The sequence below is a fragment of the Hemibagrus wyckioides genome, linkage group LG26 (assembly GCF_019097595.1).
Source record: "Hemibagrus wyckioides isolate EC202008001 linkage group LG26, SWU_Hwy_1.0, whole genome shotgun sequence".
Lineage (NCBI taxonomy): Eukaryota > Metazoa > Chordata > Actinopteri > Siluriformes > Bagridae > Hemibagrus > Hemibagrus wyckioides.
The window spans coordinates 6712432-6736341 of NC_080735.1; the positions used below are offsets into that span (position 1 = coordinate 6712432).

At 36.5% G+C, this 23910-nt stretch overlaps 1 protein-coding gene across 1 annotated transcript; it reads right to left on the reverse strand.

The window, feature by feature from the left end:
• Positions 1 to 6609: 6609 nt before the first annotated feature.
• LOC131347072 (sodium/potassium-transporting ATPase subunit alpha-1-like) lies at positions 6610 to 16425 on the reverse strand. The gene is made up of 22 exons (XM_058380930.1): positions 16352 to 16425; positions 16143 to 16244; positions 15901 to 15960; positions 14648 to 14851; positions 14421 to 14534; positions 14204 to 14338; positions 13279 to 13396; positions 12917 to 13185; positions 12435 to 12743; positions 12099 to 12233; positions 11815 to 12007; positions 11535 to 11710; positions 11302 to 11438; positions 10691 to 10841; positions 10444 to 10612; positions 10206 to 10360; positions 8029 to 8152; positions 7769 to 7914; positions 7550 to 7680; positions 7356 to 7457; positions 7001 to 7092; positions 6610 to 6767 (listed from the first exon to the last, which is right to left on the reverse strand). Exons 1-22 carry the CDS (start codon positions 16361 to 16363, stop codon positions 6739 to 6741), a joined length of 3063 nt encoding a protein of 1020 aa, XP_058236913.1. The 5' UTR covers positions 16364 to 16425; the 3' UTR covers positions 6610 to 6738.
• Between the last annotated feature and the right edge of the window lie 7485 nt (positions 16426 to 23910).

The following is a 23910-nucleotide window of genomic DNA, read 5'->3' on the forward strand; positions in this document are numbered from 1 at the left end:
CTGTGGATAATCTGGCCTTCCATAATTAAATATTACATAGAAATATCAAAAGAAGAGGAAAACAATTTTTTCATAATAATTCTGATTATTGCCTTCAAAAAAATTTCATAATAGTAATGTGCATAGTAATTTGTAGATTTTAGTATAAAATGTTTACTTCACATGTAATTTATTTGCAGCTACAGCAGCTACATACACAGCAAGCTATGATGTACTGTGTGTTCTGACATCTTTTTATCATAGCAAGCATCTTTTCCAGCATTTAATGTACAGTAGATCTTCTGTGGGATTGAGATTCTGTGGGGTCCAGATAGGCTAGCCTTCACTTCCCACATGCATCAGTGATGTCTTGGCCCTGAACTGGGGTAACTGGTTGTCCTTCTTCTTAATGTGAATAAAGTGCTCTATCTCTATGGCAACTAGGGTCATTCCCACCTCGAGGCTTGAGGCAAGGGTTAGCAATTTGACCCATCACAGTGTGATCACCAGTGTTAATGACAATACCTGTGGCAGAACCTTAAAAAGAACAGGGCATTTCATTAAAATTTGGTACTCAATTTCAGCTTTCTTCCTTTAAGTAATACTTATAATCTTCAGCAAAAAAAGGAAAAACAAATAAAACATTTACTTCACCTGTTGTTCTACTGTTTGAAGGTTTTTATAGAGAGCTAGCCTGCAATGTATGAATGAACCCATATATGTAGTGTTACCTATACTTTAATAAATAATAATTGCAAAGAGTTAGTCTGTGAAGTATTAGCTGCAGGGCACTGGTGGTTCAGTGGTAGGTTTCTTGCCTACCATCTGGAAGGGCCGGGTTCGATTACAAGCCAGTGCCCAAACTCCAGCCACTGGATGCAGTGCCGGTCCCAAGCCTGGATAAAATGGGAGGGTTGTGTCAGGAAGGGCATCCAGAGTAAAACCTGTGCCAAGCTGTTGTGCGGAAGTTGGTCTGCTGTGGTGACCCCTCACACACAAGGGAGCAGCCAAAAGATCAACAACAACAGGCTTTTACGTATAAAAAGCACAGATTATTTTTTTTAGTGCCAAGAAAAAATCAGGAGGGTGTGAATTAGTGTTCTCAAAGTTAATGTGTTGGATTCAGAAAAAACTGTGATAACTGTGGGTTAGAGGATCTCAAAATGGCAGGTTTTGTGGGGTGTTTCCTGGTATGCAAAGAACATTGATGCACGTGGGAAATGAAGGCTAGCCTGTCTGGACCCCACAGAATCTCAATCCCACAGAAGATCTACTGTACATTAAAGAACTGTACATTAAAGATGCTTGCTATGACAGAAAAGTGTCAGAACACACAGTACATCATATCTTGCTGTGTATGTAGCTGCTGTAGCTGCAAAGTGGTCAGAGTGCCCATGCAGACTCCTGTCCACTGCTGGCAGCATACAATGGGCATGTGAGCCTAAGTCCAAGCCTCAATGGGTCAGAACTGTTCTGATAGCACAAGAGGAACCTACACAATATTATGTAGATGGTTTTAATGTTATGGCTGATTGGTGTATGTACCACATTACTACAGCACAATAGTTTGCAGATAAACTTGGCTCTGTGTACCATACACAACAACAATGTGGGCAAAATATTCATCAGAATCTTCCAAGTATTTTAGCCAGAGAATAAGATTTTCCATGATTCTGTTTACTCAAATTCATTTTCATGGAAATTGGACTGGAACTCTCAGAAGTCTTCCATAAACAGGATTGTTCAGTTAAATCACACTGAAAACTGCATCTATTCCTGCCTGGTTGTTCTAAAAGCATATGTATGCTTCCACTTCAAAGCAAGCCCCAATCAAGGTTATCAATGATATTTACTTTAAGAAAGTGCTTATTGAAATATGGTTTAATTCAAAGTGAAGTTATTTATGTATAAAAGCCAAATTGTAATACTCAGTTCATCTGTTTTATTCTGTGTCTCTGTGGCTTTTCTTCACTATAGCAATAATATAATTAGATATTACCTCGGTGTGTGTGTGTGTGTGTGTGCGTGTGCATCCCTAGTTCAAATATAGGTATTGCGTTTAATATTTGAAGCAAATTATTTGTTGTAGAAGTTCTGTTTATTTATTTCTATCTTAAGAATCAATAAAATATGTAAATTGTCCAGAGGTGGTATATACTGACATGAATTAGCAGAAAAATGCTAAATGCATGAGGACATAGTTATTTCTTTTTCGTTTTATTTTATCCATTTATTCATTTATTTATTTTATTAAAATTAAACACAATCTTGTCGGAATAAAAAGTCGGGTAATATGGTCGCACATAGGTGATCCCTCAAATTATTTCCAGGTTATGCCACTGTACAGGAAAAAAAGAGAAGATTTTTCAGATTTCACCATGCTAAACAGTGAGACTGGCACATTTTGTATATCAGGTAATGTGGGTTGTGCATTCTTAAACAGTTTCATTATGATTTTGGGTTGTTGTCTCTTGATCACAAGATAGTATGAAAAATCAAAGCGAAATTTGATTGGCTTCAGCTTTAAATGAAAGAATTGAATCAATAATCACACCACACACAGTGTACCTGAAAGGTCACACAAAATTACTATGTAATCAGAAAACTTACTTATAGCTGCATGTGGTTCTAATAATTCTTAAAGTTCTTAATTAAGATTTAAGTAGAAGAAAGAATTAAGCACCCACTGTCAAATGTCCATTAGACATCAACTTTTGAAGCTGGTTACTCTCATCTGGCTTTGCTGAAACATACAACTGTGTGTGATCAGCATAATAGTGAAAGCTAACACCATGTTTATGAATTTTACCAAGAGGTATAATGAAAAAAAAAAAACAGTGGGTGTAAGAAAAAACACCAATCTTTGCCTTGATATGCATAGAGAAATCAACATTTACATTTATGTCAAATAAGACCTGAGCCAGGAGAGGGCTGTTCCTCTGCTCCTGGGACAGTGGTAGCTCAAGTTACCAAGGCTCTGGGTTGTTGGTTCAAGCCCCAGCACCACCAAGCTACAGGTATCCACTGTTGGATACCTGACCCTTAACCCTCCCTACTCTAGGGGTGCTGCAACATGGCTGAACCTGTGCTCTGCCCCCAATTTCAAAAGCTGAGATATGTGAAGAAAGAATTTCACTGTGCTGTAATGTATAGGTGAGAAAAATAAAGGTTACATACTTCAACTTCAATGACATTTTCTAGCCTGTTAAGGAGAAGAGTATATTCAGTGGTATTTAAAATATGCTCTAAGGTCAAGCAACACAAGCAATGAGACACAACCCAGATCAGAGGCTAGTAGTGGGTCATTTTCCACTTTAACCAGCACTGTCTTGATGAGGCATGAGACATGTGGTATTAGAATAACTGCTGTGCTATAACCTTTTCTAGGATATTGTAGATAAAGGTGAGTTTTCATATTGACCTACAGTTGAACCCTCTCATCCCCTCTCAAAAAATTAACCGATTCTTTTTTTTTTTTTGCTATATGCTGAAGAAATTGTGGCTTAAAATCAAACAATAAATATGATATCTTACATCAGAATTTCAGCTTTCATTTTCATATGTGTACATCTAGATGGGTTAAACAACTTAGCACATGATAGCTTTTGTTTGAACCAAAATATCAGAACATGTGATGTGACAGGTTGTTTCTTGTTGTACAGATGTGTACTGTTAGATTGACCGTTTAAAGAGTTAATAGTTCTGAATATCTAATCTTAATCGTAATGAAAAAATGAATGAATTAAAAAAAAAACACCAGTGACCAGTCAATGACCATGAAGGGAAACAACAGAAATTAATGACCAAAACATCTTTGAAGATCTGTGAAGAAAAACCTTCTTTCCTGATGTTTATTTCTTTCTACATTGTAAAACAATGCTAATGTCGTTTGAACAGTTGATATTGAGATATGTCTGCTACTGATGCTCTGTAAAGCCTTCATAACGGCTCTAATATGAGGGGCTGTTAATTGGTGATTTCTGAGGCTGGTGACTCTAAATGAACTTCTCCTCTGCAGCAGAGGTAAGTTTTAGTCTTGCTTTACTGGGATGGTCTTCATGTGAGCCAGTTTCATCATGGTGCTTGATGGGTTTTGCAAATACACTTGACAATACTGTTCTTGCAAGAACTATTCCAGAACACCTGACCTTCGTGTCTTAAAATAACAACTGACTGTTTTTTTTGTCATTACATATGGATTACTTAAGTCCATGTGTGTTATTTCATAGTTTTGAAATCTCCAGTATTGTTCTAGAATGTATATATATACACAGTATCTCACAAAAGTGAGTACACCCCTCACATTTTTGTAAATATTTTATTATATCTTTTCATGTGGCAACACTGAAGAAATGACACTCTGCTACAATGTAAAGTAGTGAGTGTACAGCCTGTATAACTGTAAATTTGCTGTCCCCTCAAAATAATTCAACACACAGCCATTAATGTCTAAACTGTTGGCAACAAAAGTGACTACACCCCTAAGTGGAAATGTCCAAATTGGCCCAATTAGCCATTTACCCTCCCCAGTGTCGTGTGACTCGTTAGTGTTACAAGGTCTCAGGTGTGAATGGGGAGCAGGTGTGTTAAATTTGGTGTTATCGCTCTCACACTCTCTCATACTGGTCACTGGAAGAATATGGCACCTCATGGCAAAGAACTATTGTTGCTCTACATAAAGATGGCCTAGGCTATAAGAAGATTGCCAAGACCCTGAAACTGAGCTGCAGGACGGTGGGCAAGACCATACAGTGGTTTTACAGGACAGGTTCCACTCAGAACAGGCCTCGCCATGGTCCACCAAAGAAGTTGAGTGCATGTGCTCAGCGCCATATCCGGAGGTTGTCTTTGGGAAATAGACGTATGAGTGCTGCCAGCATTGCTGCAGAGGTTGAAGGGGTGGGGGGTCAGCCTGTCAGTGCTCAGACCATACGCCACACACTGCATCAAATTGGTCTGCATGGCTGTCGTCCCAGAAGGAAGCCTCTACTAAAGATGATGCACAAGAAAGCCTGCATACAGTTTGCTGAAGATAAGCAGACTAAGGACATTGATTACTGGAACCATGAGACCAAGATAAACTTATTTGGTTCAGATGGTGTCAAGCGTGTGTGGCGGCAACCAGGTGAGGAGTACAAAGACAAGTGTGCCTTGCCTACAGTCAAGCATGATGGTGGGAGTGTCATGGTCTGTGCCTGCATGAGTGCTGCCAGCACTGGGGAGCTACAGCTCATTGAGGGAACCATGAATGCCAACATGTACTGTGACATACTGAAGCAGAGCATGATCCCCTCCGTTCGGAGACTGGGCTGCAGGGCAGTATTCCAACATGATAACAACCCCAAACACACCTCCAAGACGACCACTGCCTTGGTAATGGACTGGTCAAGCATGTCTCCAGACCTAAACCCTATTGAGCATCTGTGGGGCATCCTCAAACGGAAGGTGGGGGAGCACAAGGTCTCTAACATCCACCAGCTCTGCGATGTCATCATGGAGGAGTGGAAGAGGACTCCAGTGGCAACCTGTGAAGCTCTCTGAGTGAACTCTAGTGAACTCTATGACTAAGAGGGTTAAAGCAGTACTGGAAAATAATGGTGGCCACACAAAATATTGACACTTTGAGCCCAATTTGGACATTTCCACTTAGGGGTGTATTCACTTTTGTTGCCAACGGTTTAGACATTAATGGCTGTGTGTTGAATTATTTTGAGGGGACAGCATATTTACAGGCTGTATACTCACTACTTTACATTGGAGCAGAGTGTCATTTCTTCAGTGTTGTCACAAGAAAAGATATAATAAAATATTTACAAAAATGTGAGGGGTGTACTCACTTTTGTGAGATATTGTGTATATATACATTATATATATAGTATATATATATATATATATGTGTGTGTGTGTGTGTTTGTCATAACAGGGTTAGTTTTTAGTTTCTTAATTACTCTTCTTTTAAGCAGAGCTGCATTATCTAAGCATTCAATTATATGATGAAGTTCCATGGGCTCAGTTGGTGAGCCAATCATAGCTGAAAACAGACACATTTTTAATTGCGATGAGATAATGATGTGAGATAGCTTCTGACTGTGGAAATGTGAGTATATTTTTTATATTTAATTCAAATTCTATTATTAAATCAAGAAGGTGAAGGGTCCTAGTAAATTCTTATTAACCTCTAAATCTAGAATAGATGCAACTGCTGTTAATAAAAAAAAAACAATATCCATATCTCACTGATGAAAGTAACTAGTAAATGCTTGTCATAAGATATTTTTCTTGGACTTTCAGTGATATATACACATGCAAATGTCACCTGCTTTCTTTTCATTGACAAGGGGAAACACAGGATTACACATCAAATTTCTTCATGATTCTTTGATAATGCCTCAGAATCATCTCACTTGATAGAGTGAAAATGTGAAGGAGTGGACAGTTGGCTGCAGAGGTGTACATACATATATGACAGCATATAATTGTTTAAAATTGGGCTGCCTTTAGATTCCCCAGTGCAGGAATTGAGACATTTGTGGTTTTGTGGTTACAATAAGTAAACACAATAAAAACACAATACAAGTTACACTTCTTCATTTTATTGATCTGTTTGAATACTAATACTTACAGATATTTGATAAATAAAGAATTTGCATTGTTTTGATGATTATGTTTTAACTGTAATTAAAGATTAAATGCATTAATATTATACTTATTATAGATTATTTAATATGTGTACTTGGAGTGAAAGTAGGCAAATCTTCATTAATAATATGTTTCCTTCTCCACCCAACCTAAAAAAATAAAAGAAAAAAGAGTTATCCAACAATCAATTTCTCTTTCTGCTTTTCATTTTCTTTCTTTTTTGAATCTTTTTATTATATTGATGAAGTGCTCATTGATATTTATTCTCTTAATTCCATTGGCTTTATCCAAAGCTGACAAAATATTTCAGTTTGGAAATATTAGTGTACCTTGTGCTCTCACTGCACTTTCATAGACCAGAATGAACATAACATGTACATACCTCCAGGGTTCCGTCTAAGGATATATCTTCTTGTCTCATCATATACAAAGATAAGGAGGGCATATGGTAAGGCACATAACCACCATGATGGTCTATAAGGGAAAACAGAAAGATCAATAGATTGCAAAAGGGCATTGCTACACTGTGTCACGCAAGTTTTTAATGCTTTCTGCTTGAGTGTGTCAAGGTGTATCTTGATAGATAGATAGATAGATAGATAGATAGATAGATAGATAGATAGATAGATAGATAGATAGATAGATAGACAGATAGATGGATTGCTAGATATAATGGGGCTTTTGGGAGGGGGGAACTTTTTTTTTGGGGGGGTAACTTTTTTCCTCAGCAAACTTACTTAAGTGGATACATTCTAAGTGCAATATCCATGCCTGGACAATATGAAAGAAAAGAAGCCAAAGCTGTCTCCTCGAGAAGCCCAAAGATAAGGATCTTATTCCTGAAAGAAAATAGTACAGATGGTGAATAGAGTAATTCTGAAAATCTGACTCCTAATTAAGTATGACAACAGCTTGAAAGTGAATTACATACTTCATTTTTTGTTGTACAATGGAATTCATCCTGGTCTTACAGATGATCAAATCAGCCCACTGCACTATTACAATGCTGACAAAGAATGCTGTCTGGCATGTGTACTCTACAATTTTTCTGCTCTCAAAAGTCTGCAAAATATAGTACATGCATTTTTAGTAAAACAATGCAGTTAAGTTTTGTTAAGTAAACACCTTGATCCAAATTTGAAGGACATACCCACTGTTGTCCATAGCTGTCCTCCAACTCATTAAAATATTTATCATCCCAGTCAATGCGCAGTCCTATCAGGTATGAGGGCAGGAATCCATTTTCAGCAAGGATTACAAAATAAGTGAAGAAACCTGCAGCTGCTTGCATCATTCCTAAAATCAGACAAGAATGTTGATTCCATTAATATTACTATAATAATTAATTCAGATTATTCATTCCTAATTATATTAAATCCAATATACTTTACAGGGCCTCAGTCATCTTACCAATCTGACCATAAGCCATGCTGATTAGCCTTTCATTCACTAGCTTGTCTTTTTTTGGGTTTCTGGGCTGTCTTTTCATGATGTCACTCTCAGCAGTTTCATAGGCCAGTGAAATAGCAGGCACCTGCATTAAAAAAGAGGAATGAAATGTAAATCCTATAACATTTTACCATCAGGTCTTTACAACCAACGACTAGTAACCCAGTCAAATTTCACGTTTTTTTAAATTAACTAGGTCATCATTAAATATTCACACAAAGCTGAATCAAATGACCAAAATACCAAATTCGCCCAAATGATTTGGGAGAACCCAAATAAACTTTAGGTCATGTTGCTAAGGATGTGTGTCAACTTTACACTCTCAAATCCTCTTTCATGGTTTCATTATCAAATTTGTTTGCTGGTTCTGAGCAAACACTCTGGTGAATCAAAAATGTGAGAAATAACTAAATGGTCTGTGATGCAATGCTGTGATACAAATTTTGTGATAGTTGGGCAAATTCAAAATATTTTTACATCAATATGTTTGTGCAACTTCCAGGAATATTACAGAGAAAAATTGTCATGATTTAGTGTTTAAAATGTATGAGTTTTACTGATTTCTGACTTTTAGAACCCCAAAGTGTAAAATTAGACAAAATGTCTTGGAGTCTCATTTAACAAGGTACTTTAATCACTGCTAAAGTTTATGTAAATTTTGGTCAGTAATTTTCACAGTTACTGAGAACATCACCCTGTTTGGGATTAAATGACATTAGGTCTTTAAGGATGAAATGTCTGTCTGAATAAAATGTTGCAAAAAAAAGTTATTTGGGTTTCTCAAATGTTGTTCAGCATATTGCTTGATAATTAGACAAAATTTGTAGAAGAAGCGAAAAAATCACCTTCAACATTCTCAACACTCATGAGAAGTCATGAGAAGTCATGAGAGATAAGAATTTGATTTGAATTTTAACAAATCAAAAATTATGAGGAATTTGTGAATTTTAGCACCAAGTCCCTTAGGATGAGGTCTCTCAGCTGTCTACCAAGTTTGGTCAAAATATGTTGCTAAGACATGCTATCACCGAGTTGATATGCTTTTAGCCTAGCACCATGCAGTGACATTTGCCAGACAACACCAGAATTGGCAGTCTGCCTCTGGTGCCCCATTCTCTTCACAGATGAGAGCAGATTCAAACTGAGCACATGTGATAGATGTGAAAGAGTATGGTGATGCTGTGAGGAACGTTATACTGCCTGCAACATTACCGGACCGGTTTGGTGGTGGGTCAGTGATGGTCTTGTGAAGAATAACCTTGGAGGGCTGCTCAAAACTCCACTCTAGCCAGTGGTACCCTTACTACTGTTCGGTACTGGTATAAAATCTTTAGAGCCAATGTCAGACTGTATGCTGGTGAGTGGGCTCTAGGTTCCTTCTGGTACATGACAGTCCCTGGCCTTATGTGGCCAGAGTGTGCAGGCAGTTTCTGGATGAATATTATCTTCTTTGAGATCGAATACATGTACGTGATTTAAATGTTCATTTAATTTTATTGAGCAGGATACATCTGTGCGTTTTTGGGTGAACCAATCATCATATCACAAATCTGATGAATAAGTTTCCTCCTGATGCCCTCCTGATGTGCTCTTTCAAAGTTCAAGGGTTATCAGACAAAATTTGTATGAAAACAAATAAACAAGCCATTTTTGTTAAAAAAAAAAAAATCTACCAAATTTGATCAAAAATAGTCATTGTTGCTGATACTTGCTCTTATTTCCTGTTTGGTGACTTTCCAGTCAAATTTATTTGCATGTTCCCTACAAATCAGCCTATCTATCAAAGCTTTCACAATGCTGTGATCAAAATTGGATGATGACCCAAAGTTTGTAGGATAAGACGTGAACCCTGTTTTTGTGAAAAAACTCAAAATGCCAGAAAATCTAATTTTAAAAAATGAAATTAACACCATGATGTTTTTTTGAATTCAGCTTGACCCTAAGAATCATAGGAAAGGGGAATCATGTTACTTTGACACTGCATGGGTTTATGTTTTAAGGCTCTGTCCACATTTGCTTCTACCGGGCTTGAATAACAGAGATCTTAATATGCTAGACTTTATAAAATGCTTCCTATTGGCTGCCCCACAATTCAATGTGTAATAATAATAATAATAATAATAATAATAATTTCTTACCATGTCAGTTCCCAAGTCAATACATAGTATAGTGACAGTTCCAAGAGGGAGAGGAATGCCAGCAATGATGAAAAGGAGGAAGGGGGAAATCTCAGGAATGTTACTGGTTAAGGTGTAAGCAATTGATTTCTTCAAGTTGTCAAATATTAGACGACCTAGAGAGAGAATTATATTTATGTTACTTATTTGGCTTAACACGAACCAAACTTAAAAAACATGCAATTCAGTTGTTATTAACCTTCTTCTACTCCAGTAACAATAGAAGCAAAGTTGTCATCCAGGAGAATCATATCAGCAGCCTGTTTGGAGACATCAGATCCAGCAATACCCATTGCTACACCAATGTCAGCCTTCTTCAGAGCAGGAGAGTCATTAACACCATCACCAGTCACAGCCACAATGGCACCCTGTCAGCAAATAATTGAAAGATATTTACTAACTGAAAGTTTAAACTCTCATTTATTAAAAATATTATTAGTTCATACCTGTCTCTGGCATCCTTCCACAATAATCAGTTTTTGTTGAGGAGATGTTCTGGCAAACACAATTTCAGTGTGGTGTTTCAAAACATCGTCCAGCTGCTCTGGGGTCATTTCCTTCAACTCTGCGCCATGGACCACACAGGCCTTTGCCTGTCTGCAAAGATGTCTGGTGTTAGTCTTTTACTTACTTAAGGAGTTTCAGAATTGTTATACAATGGAGATACAGCCTTTCATAAGGCCCTCTCCCACCTTGACAAGAAGAACACTTATGACAGAATGCTGCTCTTTGATTTCAGCTCAGTTTTAATACATGATTCTACAGAAAGTGTTCACAGAGCTGAAGATGCTGGGCTTCACTCTCTTTACCTTCTGCAACTGGATTCTGGACTTCCACAAAATGACCACAGACTAAAAGCTGAGCCTGACACACCCCATATAATAATAATAATAATAATAATAATAATAATAATAATAATAATAATAATAATTTCCATATTAATTAATAAAACATGCCAGACTCCTTGCAAATACTAGGGCTCAAGCATTCTAATGAGCACCATTGCATAGACTTCACATTAGACGTTGCTTAAAGCAAATAAACATTTTTAGCTAACCTGGGGCTGACGTCTCCAACAGGGATGTTCAGACGAGCAGCGATGTCTTCTACAGTTTCATTGCCTTCAGAGATGATACCCACTCCCTTAGCAATGGCTTTAGCTGTAATTGGATGATCTCCTGTCACCATGATAACCTGGAAACACAGGTAAGTATCTAAATATTAGACAGTGATAATCTAATTATGTGCTTATGTCTTGCATAGAACTTTTACAGAAACTAAAGGGCTTACCTTGATTCCAGCACTCCTGCACTTAGCTACAGCATCAGGTACAGCAGCACGGGGAGGATCAATCATAGACATGAGGCCAAGAAAGCACAGGTTCTCAGTAGTGAAGTTTATTTCCTCTGTGTCAAATGCAAAGCCCTCAGGGAACTGATCATCAGGGAGAATGAAATGGCAGAAACCTGGAATGTAAAGAATAGCTCAGTGTATAAAACAAAATAGTCAACCTACTAACAAAATGTCAAAGTGTTCATTTGCATCTGTGTATTCAGTTAGATTTTCTCACCTAATACCCTTTCTCCAAGGCTGCCCAGCTTTACATAGGCATGTTGGAAAGCATCTTTTGTCTCCTCATCCAAGGTTTGTTCTTTCCCTTGAATCATGATGGTTGAGCACCTGTTCAGAATGCTCTCTGGAGCTCCTTTCATTACTAATATATGCTTAGTCTCTGAGGAGTTGGGGTTCTTGTGGACTGAGAGCTTATGTATGACAGTTAAACTTTTGTTAGGGTCAAAACAAAGGGCATCAAATAATCAATAAAATGTTATTTTAAGGTTTAAATTTAAACACCTGGTATTTGTTGGTGGAGTTGAAAGGTATCTCAGAAAGCTTTGGATACTTGTCTCTCATTTCCTTCACTGAACCACAGCAGAGTTCAATACACTTTAACAGGGCAGACTCTGATGCATCTCCGGCTGTATCTCTCTGTAAGGTAAGGCAATGCACAAAATAAGAAACAATATTTTAGTATTTTTGTTCCTTCCATGGGGAGATATGACCTTTTACATATTCCACTTATCAAAGGGACAGCTACTATATGCATAAATAGTTATAAATAAAGTGTGAGAAAAAAAAAGATCAAAAATTACTTGAAGAACATTTAAAATATCCAAAAATTAGATGAACCTTAAGTATTGGAACTTTGCTCTGATCGCCAAGGAAGACTGCACGGTTGCACAGGCCAGCTACACGAGCAAGAGCAGACCAAGTGGGAGAACTTCTGTCAAAAGAGGTTCCACTTTGGTCCTCTGTAGTATCTGCTTCATGGATCTCGTTGTCAAACCACATATGTGCCACAGTCATACGGTTCTGGGTCAGAGTTCCTGTCTTGTCTGAGCAAATAGTGGAGGTGGAGCCAAGGGTTTCTACAGCTTCAAGATTCTTTACCAGACAGTTCTTCTTCGCCATACGTTTAGCAGTTAGAGTCAGACACACCTATAAGAACAAAAATGTAAATTATTATTATTATCATTATTTTCAAATGAAAAGTAATATTGATCACTTTCTTGATTTTGACTTTAAATACAAAAGACTGACTTCATATAAATTACTATGTTAACTTTGAATAATGTAGAACCATCATGGATATTTTTAGGTACAATACTTACAGTGACAGTAGCAAGCAGACCCTCAGGCACATTGGCAACAATAATTCCAATAAGGAAGATGACAGCTTCAAGCCATCCATATCCAAGAATAAGGGACAAAATGAAGAAGGACACACCCAGGAAAACAGCCACACCAGTAATAATGTGGATAAAGTGTTCAATCTCTATGGCAATGGGAGTCTTTCCACCCTCCAGACTTGAGGCAAGAATAGCAATGCGGCCCATGACTGTGTTATCACCAGTGTTGATGACGATACCTTTGGCTGTACCTGAGAAAAATATTTGATTCATTTTATTAAAATGTACATTTTATTAAATATCTTTTGTTTAGTAAACTTATTTTATCAATTATATATTTGTACCTTCCAAGCAATTTGTAGAAAAGAACACAATATTCCTTGTCTCAAGAGGATTTTCATTTGAGAAGTCAGGAGTACGAGTTTGTGGTTCCGATTCTCCAGTAAGAGAGGAATTGTCCACCTGCATGGGCATAAATGTGCATATCATTTGAGATCATGTAGATATAACTGTAGACAGTATTATAGTAGACAGTTAGGTCAGTATTATTTTTTGTTACTTATTTGTTGTTTTGATTTTTGATTTTTTTTTACTTCTTCCAGGGTTTTCCCTGATAGTTAACTTCTAGATATTGGCTTTTACAGGGAGATAGGAGATAGGATATGTTTGCACTCTTTGGTGTCACCCAGATGAGGATGGCTTTGCTTTTGAAACTGGTTCATCTCAAGGTTTTTGGCTTGTATTGTCTCAGGACATTTTCCCTTCACACAGTTGCCTCTGGTTTGCTCATTTGGGATAAATATAAATTTAAATTTTAAGCTTTGTGATTTTTATTCTAAATTTTTAGATTTTTGTAAAGTTGCTTTGCAGCAATGTTCACTGAGTAGAATTGAATTGAAAATGCATTTGTCAAAAGTCTAAATCACTCACTGACATTCAGTAGCCACTATATCCTGGTCAGTGACGTGGTGGAACCTATCCTATGACCTAACCCAACCTAACACTGGGTAGCAATACCTGGGTGGCACACCAGTAGGAATGCACACATTCACACTTTATCATAGCCAGTCCACCTACCACATGACTCCTACATGAACCACATAAAACCCACCTTGGGTAGAACATACACAAAAACTCCACACAGACCATAACCTGAGACCAGGATGGAACCTCAGACCTTGAACCCTCTCAATGTGTTACCCAAGTTGAAATCAATAGACATCATTTTTAAAAAATGTAATTGAACTATTTGAAGGACTCTTATCTTACCTTGCAACCATGAGCAGCAATAATACGCAGATCAGCAGGAATCCTATCACCACCTCTGATTTCCACCAAGTCACCAACAACAACCTCTTCAGCGTTAAGGCTCTTTCTCTCACCATCACGAATAACCAGAGCTTGCTAAATAAGAAAAATACAGTTAAATGTTGGCTGACATGTGGACATTTCATATTCTTTATTTTAAATCATCTTTGTGTATTACATGGGGAACAAGATTCTTGAAGGAGTCCATGATCTTTGAGCTCTTAGCTTCTTGGTAGTATGAAAAGCAGCCAGTAATCAACACCACTGTGGCCAGCACGATACCCAGGTACAACTATGAAAAAAAGGCAAAGCTTATTATTTGTTTCAGTAGTAACTAATGAAACTAATGAAACATGTTAACTGATGAAACTCACATAATGATAAATGAAAATGAACATTTCTCACATTATCATTTTCTGGTTCATTCTCTGTAGTAATTTGAATTGTAAAAGCCAAGAAACAAAGAAAAGCTCCAATCCACAGCAGTGTACAAAATCCACCAAAGAGCTGTTTACAGAATTTGACCCATTCTGGCGTGGAGGGAGGAGGTGTCAGAACGTTGGGTCCATCACGTTCAAAGATCTCTTTTGCACGGGTACTGGACAAACCCTTTAAAAATAGGATTGTAAATGCATTATTAATCAGTTTTAGTTATTTGTTTTAAGACAAGATAAATGATTAGGTTTCAATTAAATTCAGAAGAATAAAAAAAATAATTTGGCAAAATATACTATAACATGTAAAATATAATTGTAGCATCACTATATTATATAATATTAGAGTGACAAATAAAAGGAAAGCCAATATGTCTATATAATGTGCCTGGCCACCAACAGCCACCTGTTTCAATGTGCCTTGCCATAGACTCCTTATAAAACTGATCAGAGAGCCCTGTGGAGTCAGTCATCCTGGAAAAGACCACTGGAAGAGAAATTTGTTATCTTTCTTTTCTCTAACCTAAGGTGTATCTAAACTATGCCAGCTAAATGTCCCTACAGCATAATGGAGCTACTGTTTATCACTGTATAAAATTACTTTATTATGTCTAAATAATAAGGTATTATTATGCAGAAGTGCTCAATTTTAATAACAGGGCCTGCTGCACCCTGAATACTACAACAATCACTTCTTTTTCAGATACATACATTTACAAGCACAAGATAATAAATAAAGTTCACAATCACAATGTCTAATGGATACACAGAATTCTTTTTGACAATTTTTTTTGTTGTAATTGATCAAGTCCTATATACAGTTATGTCTAAAAGAGATATATTTCTCTTGGTTGTATAATAGTTTTATTTTGTATTTGAGAATTATTTATTTTACATTTTGGGGTATTCTTTAACAACTGTACTTGTTAAAGTAGTACTGTAATTGTTATTTTGTTATTTGCCTTATGCAAATATATAAAGTACAAATATCTACATGGTCAAACTCTCACAACACAAATAAACATGTGCACAGCTGATTGAGATAAATATGGTTAATATCAGTGCACATGGCAATTTCCTTCCCAAAGACCATTGTAAAATCAAAAATTGCAATAATTCTCAGAACAATTTACTGGTCATTAAAACATGAAGATTTTAGAGGAGTTTAGACTACTGTTTTTAGAGATTAATTGTGTTATACACTCCAACAGATCTTCTACTCACTCTGTTAATGTCAGTGCCATATTTATGATGCAGTTCATCTAACGTCAACTTGTGATCATCCTGCAAGGGTAAATAGGATTTAATTATTTATTAGTCAACAATAAACATTCCATCAAACATTCCTTCCACTCCATTGAGCCAAAAATATAAAAGCAATCATATTAAATATTGTAATGCATTCCTTTACGTAAAAATATGATATACTGTGAACTGTAAAAAATACAAAAATGTGCTATTCTTACCAGATCCACTTCTTTCTTAAGTTCACTTATGTCCTTCCTCTTTTTCTTCTTTTTTTCCCCTTCTTCTGAACTTGCTGCAAGCATGTACTTATCATTTCCTGTCTGCATAAAAATGTTAAAATATGAAAAAGTACAACATTAATTTTAAAAAGCGTAATTAAATAGATTACAAAACTCAAAGTAATAATTTAAGCACACAGTCCACTTACCCCTAAGCCCATTTTAGGTTTTTGTTTAGTAACTGATCAAAGTATGTGCTGGTCCAGGTAGAGAAACCTTTATATCTTAGCAACTGACCAGTCAGAAGGGGAGGAGTTTTGGTCAAAACTGGATGTAGGTAATTTTAATTCCTCCATGGCAACCAAACAGTTTCCCAAAACATCTGGGAAAGGGGTAAAGTGTTTGTGGAAAAGTTTTAAAGTATTGTAGATACACAAAGGGTCCATACTGGTAGGTAATTTAAACTCTCCAGTGTGTTTACATAGTAATATACCAATATAACCCATCAATATTATCCATGTATTTCTTGGAATATTTTAATATTTATCACATAAACATATTCTGCATATGATTATCTACATATTACATTACTATATTTCAGGTTTAGTATATGCAAAGTAGTTTTTATATTTGTTGATGATGGTCTTTACCGTGTTCCATGTACCATGTATCTGATGTTCTGGAAATTCTTTTATGCCTCTCTCCTGATCCTTACATTTCAGAACATGGACCATGGCTTCAGCTGTCAGATAAAACAATGAAACAAGAAATGTATTAAAAAATGTAATATATGTTTATAAAGTAGTTTTTATATAGTGGGTGGTAGTAGTTCAAGTGGTTAAGGCTCTGGGTTGTTGACCGGAAGATCAGGGTTCAAGCCCCAGCACTGCCAAGCTGCCACTGTTGGGCCCTTAAGCAAGGCCCCTAACCCACCCTGCTCCAGGAGTGCTGCATCAGGGCTGACCCTGCACTCTGACCCCAACCCCCAAGGATGGGATATGCGAAGAAGTAGTAATGTATATATGTGACAAATAGAGACTACTTAACTAGTATGTCGAATTGTCATCCAGTCAGAGGTGGTTTTAATTGATTTAAATAAGGAACTAACATTAACTTACATCCATACACAATGTAGCTGAAGATTTGTGCACACCTGACCACACCTGACACTCATGGCCATCCCATTCCAGATTTAGATTTTTTTTCCATTCAGCCACAAAAATATTATTGAGATCAGGCACTGATTTTCGTTGAGAAAGCCTGGCATTCCAGTGTCTTTCAAAAGTGTTCAGTGGGGCTGAGCTCAGGTGCAGACCCCTCATGTTTGTTCACTCCAGCCTCTAACTTCATGGACCTCATATTGGGTGCAAAGGAGCATTCTCATGCTGGAACTGGGTTTGGGACTCTTAGTTCCAGTGAAGGCAAATTTAAAGAAATGTTTATCAACAAAATGTTGTCCAATTATGCATTTAAAAAAGACTTATTCATAAATGTATATGTATATAGGAAGTTTGGACTCCTGTCTTAAAGCAACTTTTGTGATGTGAAATTACAAAAATAATTAAAAAAAACCCAAACAGAAACATTTATGGGGAAAAAATTGAAAACAAAATAAAAAGAAAAAACCTCAACAACAAAACAACAACATGGTCACATTAAATTTGTACACCCATTTATATACAATAATATATAATAAATAATTGATGTGGTCATATTCAGAATGAGTACAGAATGAATCACATTCAAACTGATGTCCAAAAGTACTTATCATACAGCTGTCAACTATGAATTTATTCTGATTAACTCTAAATAAATATCAGCTGTTTCTGTAGAATTTTCTTCACATTTCTTGTTTAACTGAAATGTAAGGATCAGGAGAGAGGCATAAAAGGAATTTCCAGTAGATCAGATATACCATGGAACACGGTAAAGACCATCATCAACAAATGGAGCACCACCAACAGGACAGCCCTCCAAAAAGTCAAGACAAAAACTTACCAGGGAGGCTTTCAAGAGACCTAAACATTCAAGGAGCTACAGAAATATCTGACAAGTAGCTTCACACACAAACTCCAATTTCCAGCAGATGCACACACACACACACACACACACCTGTATTCAGTTAGTCACATGTGTGCCCATACATACACGCTCTCTCTCTCTCTCTCTCTCTCTCTCTCACACACACACACACACACACACTGTTTAAAAGACAAACTTTAACTTATTTTAGTAACTTCATTGTTTTGATATTTGCTCCTGTTTCTGGTTTACTTGTATTTTTGACATAGACCCTGATATCCTATGTTGATTGCATGAACACTGCCCGTTTTTGACAAAAATCTTTGGACCGTTTACCTGGTGTTCTTTAGAAACATCTGTCACTGTAAGTTTCGTGTGACATACTGATTACTCTCTGCACGTGACAACAATATCTCATATTTTTCATGTCTGGCCTATGAGGTAGTCTGGCTAGAAGAAAGCCCTTTCAAAAAATAACAAAAAATAACAAACAATATCCAAACTCAACTAAATCACCCTAAACCATGTTGCAAAAATGTGTTATGGTCTGATGAGACCAATTCCAAAAGTTATAACAATTCCATATTTTCAAAACAGTGGACATTGTCACAAAGCAGCTTTAAAGGAATATAGAAATTTAGGAAATAAATGTTAAAGCCAGTGGCATGGAAACACTACCTGAGATGATATGTGGAATGAACATTGAGAGGAATCAGACTCAAAAGGGAACCCATCCTCATCTGGGTGACACCGGATAGTGCGATTATAAATAATTGTCCTTCCATAACTGGGACAATTATTGGAATTGTGAAACCAGGAAATTCATTCAAGTTTTAACATGAAGTCTATTTTGTTGAAGTTATCAGCTGTTCACTGGTGTGCAAGACTTGAGAAGAGACTCATGGCAATTGCAGTCCTAAAGCCATCATAGCAATTAGTAATATTAGAAAGTCTTCATTGAAAAAACACTCCACCTTTATAGATTAAAGTCACACTAATATCATGTATCTTTAGGCTGTCCATGTATGGTCATCCTCAGCAGCAGCAAGTGCTTTCCGAGTGATGAGAACTCTGAATAAATGTAGGGCATCAGGATATTTGTTAGCTCAAGGCTTGACAAAACAAATATGAGCCAGTGGAGTGTGCATAAGATAGGAGTGATGATTTTCTTATCTTCTGGTTCTAGGACTGTAGATTCTGCATTCTGGACTAGCTGGAGCTTGTTCATGCTCTTATTGGAACATTTAGACAGTTAGACAGTAAGGCAATAATCCAACAAAGAGGTAACAAAAGCATGAACTAGTTTCTTCATCATGTAGTGACATTATATTCCTTATCTTAGCAATATTTCCGAGATGAAAGAAGGCTACCATATTAATATTATCTACATGAGCTTCAAATGAAAGACTGGAGTCAATAATCACACCAAGATCTTGACCATTTCAGAATGCCATGTGAAGAGAAGTCATCATTTACATCTACAATATCCTCTCAGGTAGGCAGGAGAGAAGAGCACTGTTTATATTCTATGGCCATAGACAGGCTGAAGGTGATGACCTTCATGATTATTCCCATGCTTTATCAAAAATACAATGATCTAGTCAGCTCATGCTTGACTAGATCATAGTGGATAAGGGGTGATTCTCTTAATAGGTAGCTTTGCAAATTTGTGTGGGGTAAACTCTAATTGTAGTGCCTGATGAAGCCAGGAGCCGTGTAATAAAATTAAAAGATAGGAAAACACACAGCATGCTGCAAACAATGTACCAGGAAAACTGTTACATGCAGTTACACCGGGTTTTAGTCTGAAAGTGGTTGCCAAAAAGGGTAAAGCTACTGGTGAATTGACCACCGCATTAAGACCTCACACACTGAAAAAAAGCTTGGAAAGGAAATTCAGTAGACACATTGGAGGCATTGCTGGTTTTGTAAATCTTTGTGGATGACTATATAAATGCTGCAGCTTCATCAGAAGTAAGATAACTAGAGAATCAGGAGACCAATTGCCAGTGTATAATGAAAGAGATCAATTGAAAATAGTATTTTTACATGCACAAGTTTACATAGTTACATAGTTACATAGCACAAGTTAACCTGTAAAGATCATACAGATAATGCCTAATGCTAACAAATGAGAAACATAGAAAAACATGAATATAGACAAAAAACCATGACAAAAACACCACAAGCAAACAAAGGCCAGACCTGTAGACCAGTTAATCTGAAATGTTCAAATCATCACATAATCATGGAAAAATAAAAATCCCACACTGGCAAATTATTCAGAGCTTTTTGCCTATATCACGATTAAGACTGAAAGTATAGAGATAAGATTCACCATTAGATCCATTTGACTTATGACCCTCCTGTAGCCAAACCTTACCATTTCCTCCCAACAAATCTGTAAATATACAATATTGTCAGGGAGCATCCTTTTCACTTCTGAAAATGGGGATAATCCACAAAAGTACCGCTGATCATGCAATACAATGTCCGGGTACGGGTCAGGAAATCAGATGGATGCCTGTATAGCCAAACTCAACAACAGGGTCATAAAATGGTGACATATTCCCACTGACCTGTATCACTGAGATATGGTCCATTACAGGGGTGAAGACATGAAAAAGACCGCCATTTATGACAACTTTTGGGCTTTTGGAGTATTCTTGTATGTCTTTGTGTTTGCAATGGGCCAGCAATTTCCCGGTGCTTAATAGCTCACCATGTGTGACCTGATCTTATAATACTGATCCATATAATACTGGTTTAAGACTAGATTTCTCACAAACCTTTGAAGAATATTTAGCAAGTTTTGAAATTGTACTGAAATGACAAAGAGACCAGGTTGAAAGTCAAACAAGAGAAATATAATTTTTGCACCATAGGTTTGGTTTCTGGGTCATCAGATAATTAAATGTTTGCAGAAATGGGAAGTACCCAACTTGCTAAAATGGCAGAGAACTTTCCTAGACCCTTGCAGTTATTACCTTCACTAAGGATTAAGGATTTTTCACAGATTCCTAAACCTCTTCATTATCTAGTGAATCACAGCCCCTTGTTAAGTTGGAAGCTGATTCCAGTAGTCATGGTTTAAGAGCCATCCTTTCTCAACAGCAGGGCCACACAAAAAAACGGCATAGTCTATACTAGTAAGCAGTTGCAAATTGCCAAAAATGACAATCTAGGTGGGTGTAAAATGGTCAGAGAGATTCATGCAATAGAATCTGATGTATACTTGGGGGTTGAGCCTTCAGGAAATGCAGAGACCCTCCCTGGCTACACCAGCGATGAGCTAAGTGCATTTCAGACACAAGATACTACTGTGGGTGTTGTTTGTAAATTTTGGAGGGCTAACAGGAAACCTAACATTTTGTAAAGATCTAGCCTGTAAATGTCAGTGCTTTCCCCTTTTGAAGCAATGGGACAAGATAAGAGAAAATGATAGGTTACTCTACTGTGTGAGATGCCAAGCAGGGTGAATATCACCAATTTCTCTTTCTGTGCTATCTGGAAGAGAAAGTTCTTCAAATTGTCCATAATTGCTTGGGGCACCATAAGACAAAGGTGTTTTGGGTAGGGATGTATGAGGATGTGTAAGCCTGAATCAAGATGTGTCCCAGTTGTTTTTTCAGAGATGCCACAACAATCCACTATCAACACTAATCAGTGCATTCAACACCTACCAAAATTCCTGTTGAAAGAATAGTTCATGAAGTATGGAGTCTATCTGTAGAAGAGATTGTGCTAATTGTCTATGAGAAATGAGTGAGACTGATGCTACAAAGGCTTTTGAGGCAGAGTTGTCTATATCTGAGCATGCTCACTGCACTATTCAAGATTCAAGATTCAAGATTCAAGAAACTTTTATTGTCATTTCTAAGCCCTAAGCCTAAAGGTAATGTGCCAAAGAGCCAACACTGGTGTTCCCTCAGCAGCATTGTTTCATGACCTGTTTCATGAGCCCACATCAATGCTTAGTTACTCAGTCCTGAAGTGTTTTTTCAAGTGCTTACAAGTCTTAGTGTAATTTTCTTTAGAGAAGATCTGTATTAATCACTGAGGGGGTTGACCCAGAGCAGGGGAGAATAAAACCAAGTGTTCACCAATTTAATACCTTCAGATTTTAAATAGCTCTGTTTCTTTAAGAAAATACAACCCCTCTCTGCAGAGGTAGACACACATGCACAGGTAGACAAGCAGAGATGAAAAAGTTTTATTTTTAAATTTTATATTCAAATATAATTGCATTGTTTTACATTCTAAGTGGTGTTCTTTGTGCATAATGTGCTTTGACTTTGACTTCAGAACACAGTACAATACACATGTACTGTACTGGAATGTATAGCTATAATATAAAAACAAGGTCATCAGCCCTTCTCTGTCTATTTGTTTACACAAAATGTGTTTAGGAAGAAAACAGCAGCCTGAGTAGAAATATAAATATATAAGTTTTATTTCAACAGTTTCACATTCTGCTTGGTGGGTACCCAAAAAAATCTTTTTTTAAGAGAACTGGGATCGTTGCCATATTTTATAACAGTTCTATGTGCTTGTATTGCATTGTTTTGTATCTTTTGGCTTCATGGAACACAATTAAGTGTCTTCTTTGCCTTGTTTTATTCCAGTTGAAGGAAATTTAGTGTCATTGTCACCTCAAAGTTATCTCATAAGTATAATTTGTTCATAAATAATAATTATAAATATTAAAACATAATACATAAAAATAAAAAATAAAAACATACATTGTTCATACATTATATCAAGTGAATTTTTTTGCTGAAAATAACCCCCAAACAAATATATAGCTTTTATTTTGACTTAGTATCCCTGCCCAAAATTAACATTTGAAATTTAGATAATTTCATTTATTTACCATGATTTTGTTGAGAAATGTCTTTCTACCTCCTAATGTCTCCTTCCTGTGTAGTTTACTCTTACTGTTTTTTTCCCCTCAAGTGTGTTTAGACCATTAAATCACAACCAAAGTATGTTGTGTTTTTACCAACAATTTTGCACTGAACTGCACATTATAGATTAAACCACAATTTAAAGAGCTTCAGTGTAATTATGTAAATAAAAAGAGGAAATTAAACCAATAAAGCTTCCGACATTAAAGCATAAAGAGGAAAGAAGGAATTTATTTGTAATTAGCTCTTGTCTAGACATATAAATTAATTATACAGATGTAGGTAGTAGTAGTAGTAGTAAGGTAGTAAAGAGAATTTCAGTTTCTTAAATAAGAACACTCAATGCTATATTCAGTAGACATTAATTCATGTTTAAAATATAGGAGAATTAAAAATGTACAATGATCCTTAATTGCAAGAGAAACTGTTTTTAAAAGAAACTGCCTCTGAACTGCTGGTGATCCTTTTGCCTTCAAATCTATCATGCAGCACCAGCACTTATTTCCTTATTTGCAAGACCCATATGTTAGCCAAACAAATTAATTTTAATGTTCTTCAACAATAATTGTGATTCAGTGAATTTAGTGACTGTCAAGATAAGGATTTAAAAAATGAGAGTAATCATCTTAACAATCTGACACATAAAACCACTTCATGGGTTTTGATATAAGCCATTTATAAATCCTGAAGCACTGGTTTATACGATACTTGTGAATTTGTTAGAAATGAAGTGGATGTTCAGTACTTCAGGTGAGATGAAAAGGCTGTTTCAGAATGTCATACATTTTGAAACATAAGATTTCATGATTTAGAATAAAATATTTTCTACAATTTTTTTG

Excerpts from the sequence above, each read along its gene's own strand:
- LOC131347072 (XM_058380930.1), bottom strand. Across the intron at positions 12,744-12,916 it reads GTCTGCTTGCTACTGTCACT|GTGTGTCTGACTCTAACTGC; the intron begins GTAAGTATTGTA and ends TTGTTCTTATAG. Across the intron at positions 11,439-11,534 it reads GCAGGAGTGCTGGAATCAAG|GTTATCATGGTGACAGGAGA; the intron begins GTAAGCCCTTTA and ends CTGTGTTTCCAG.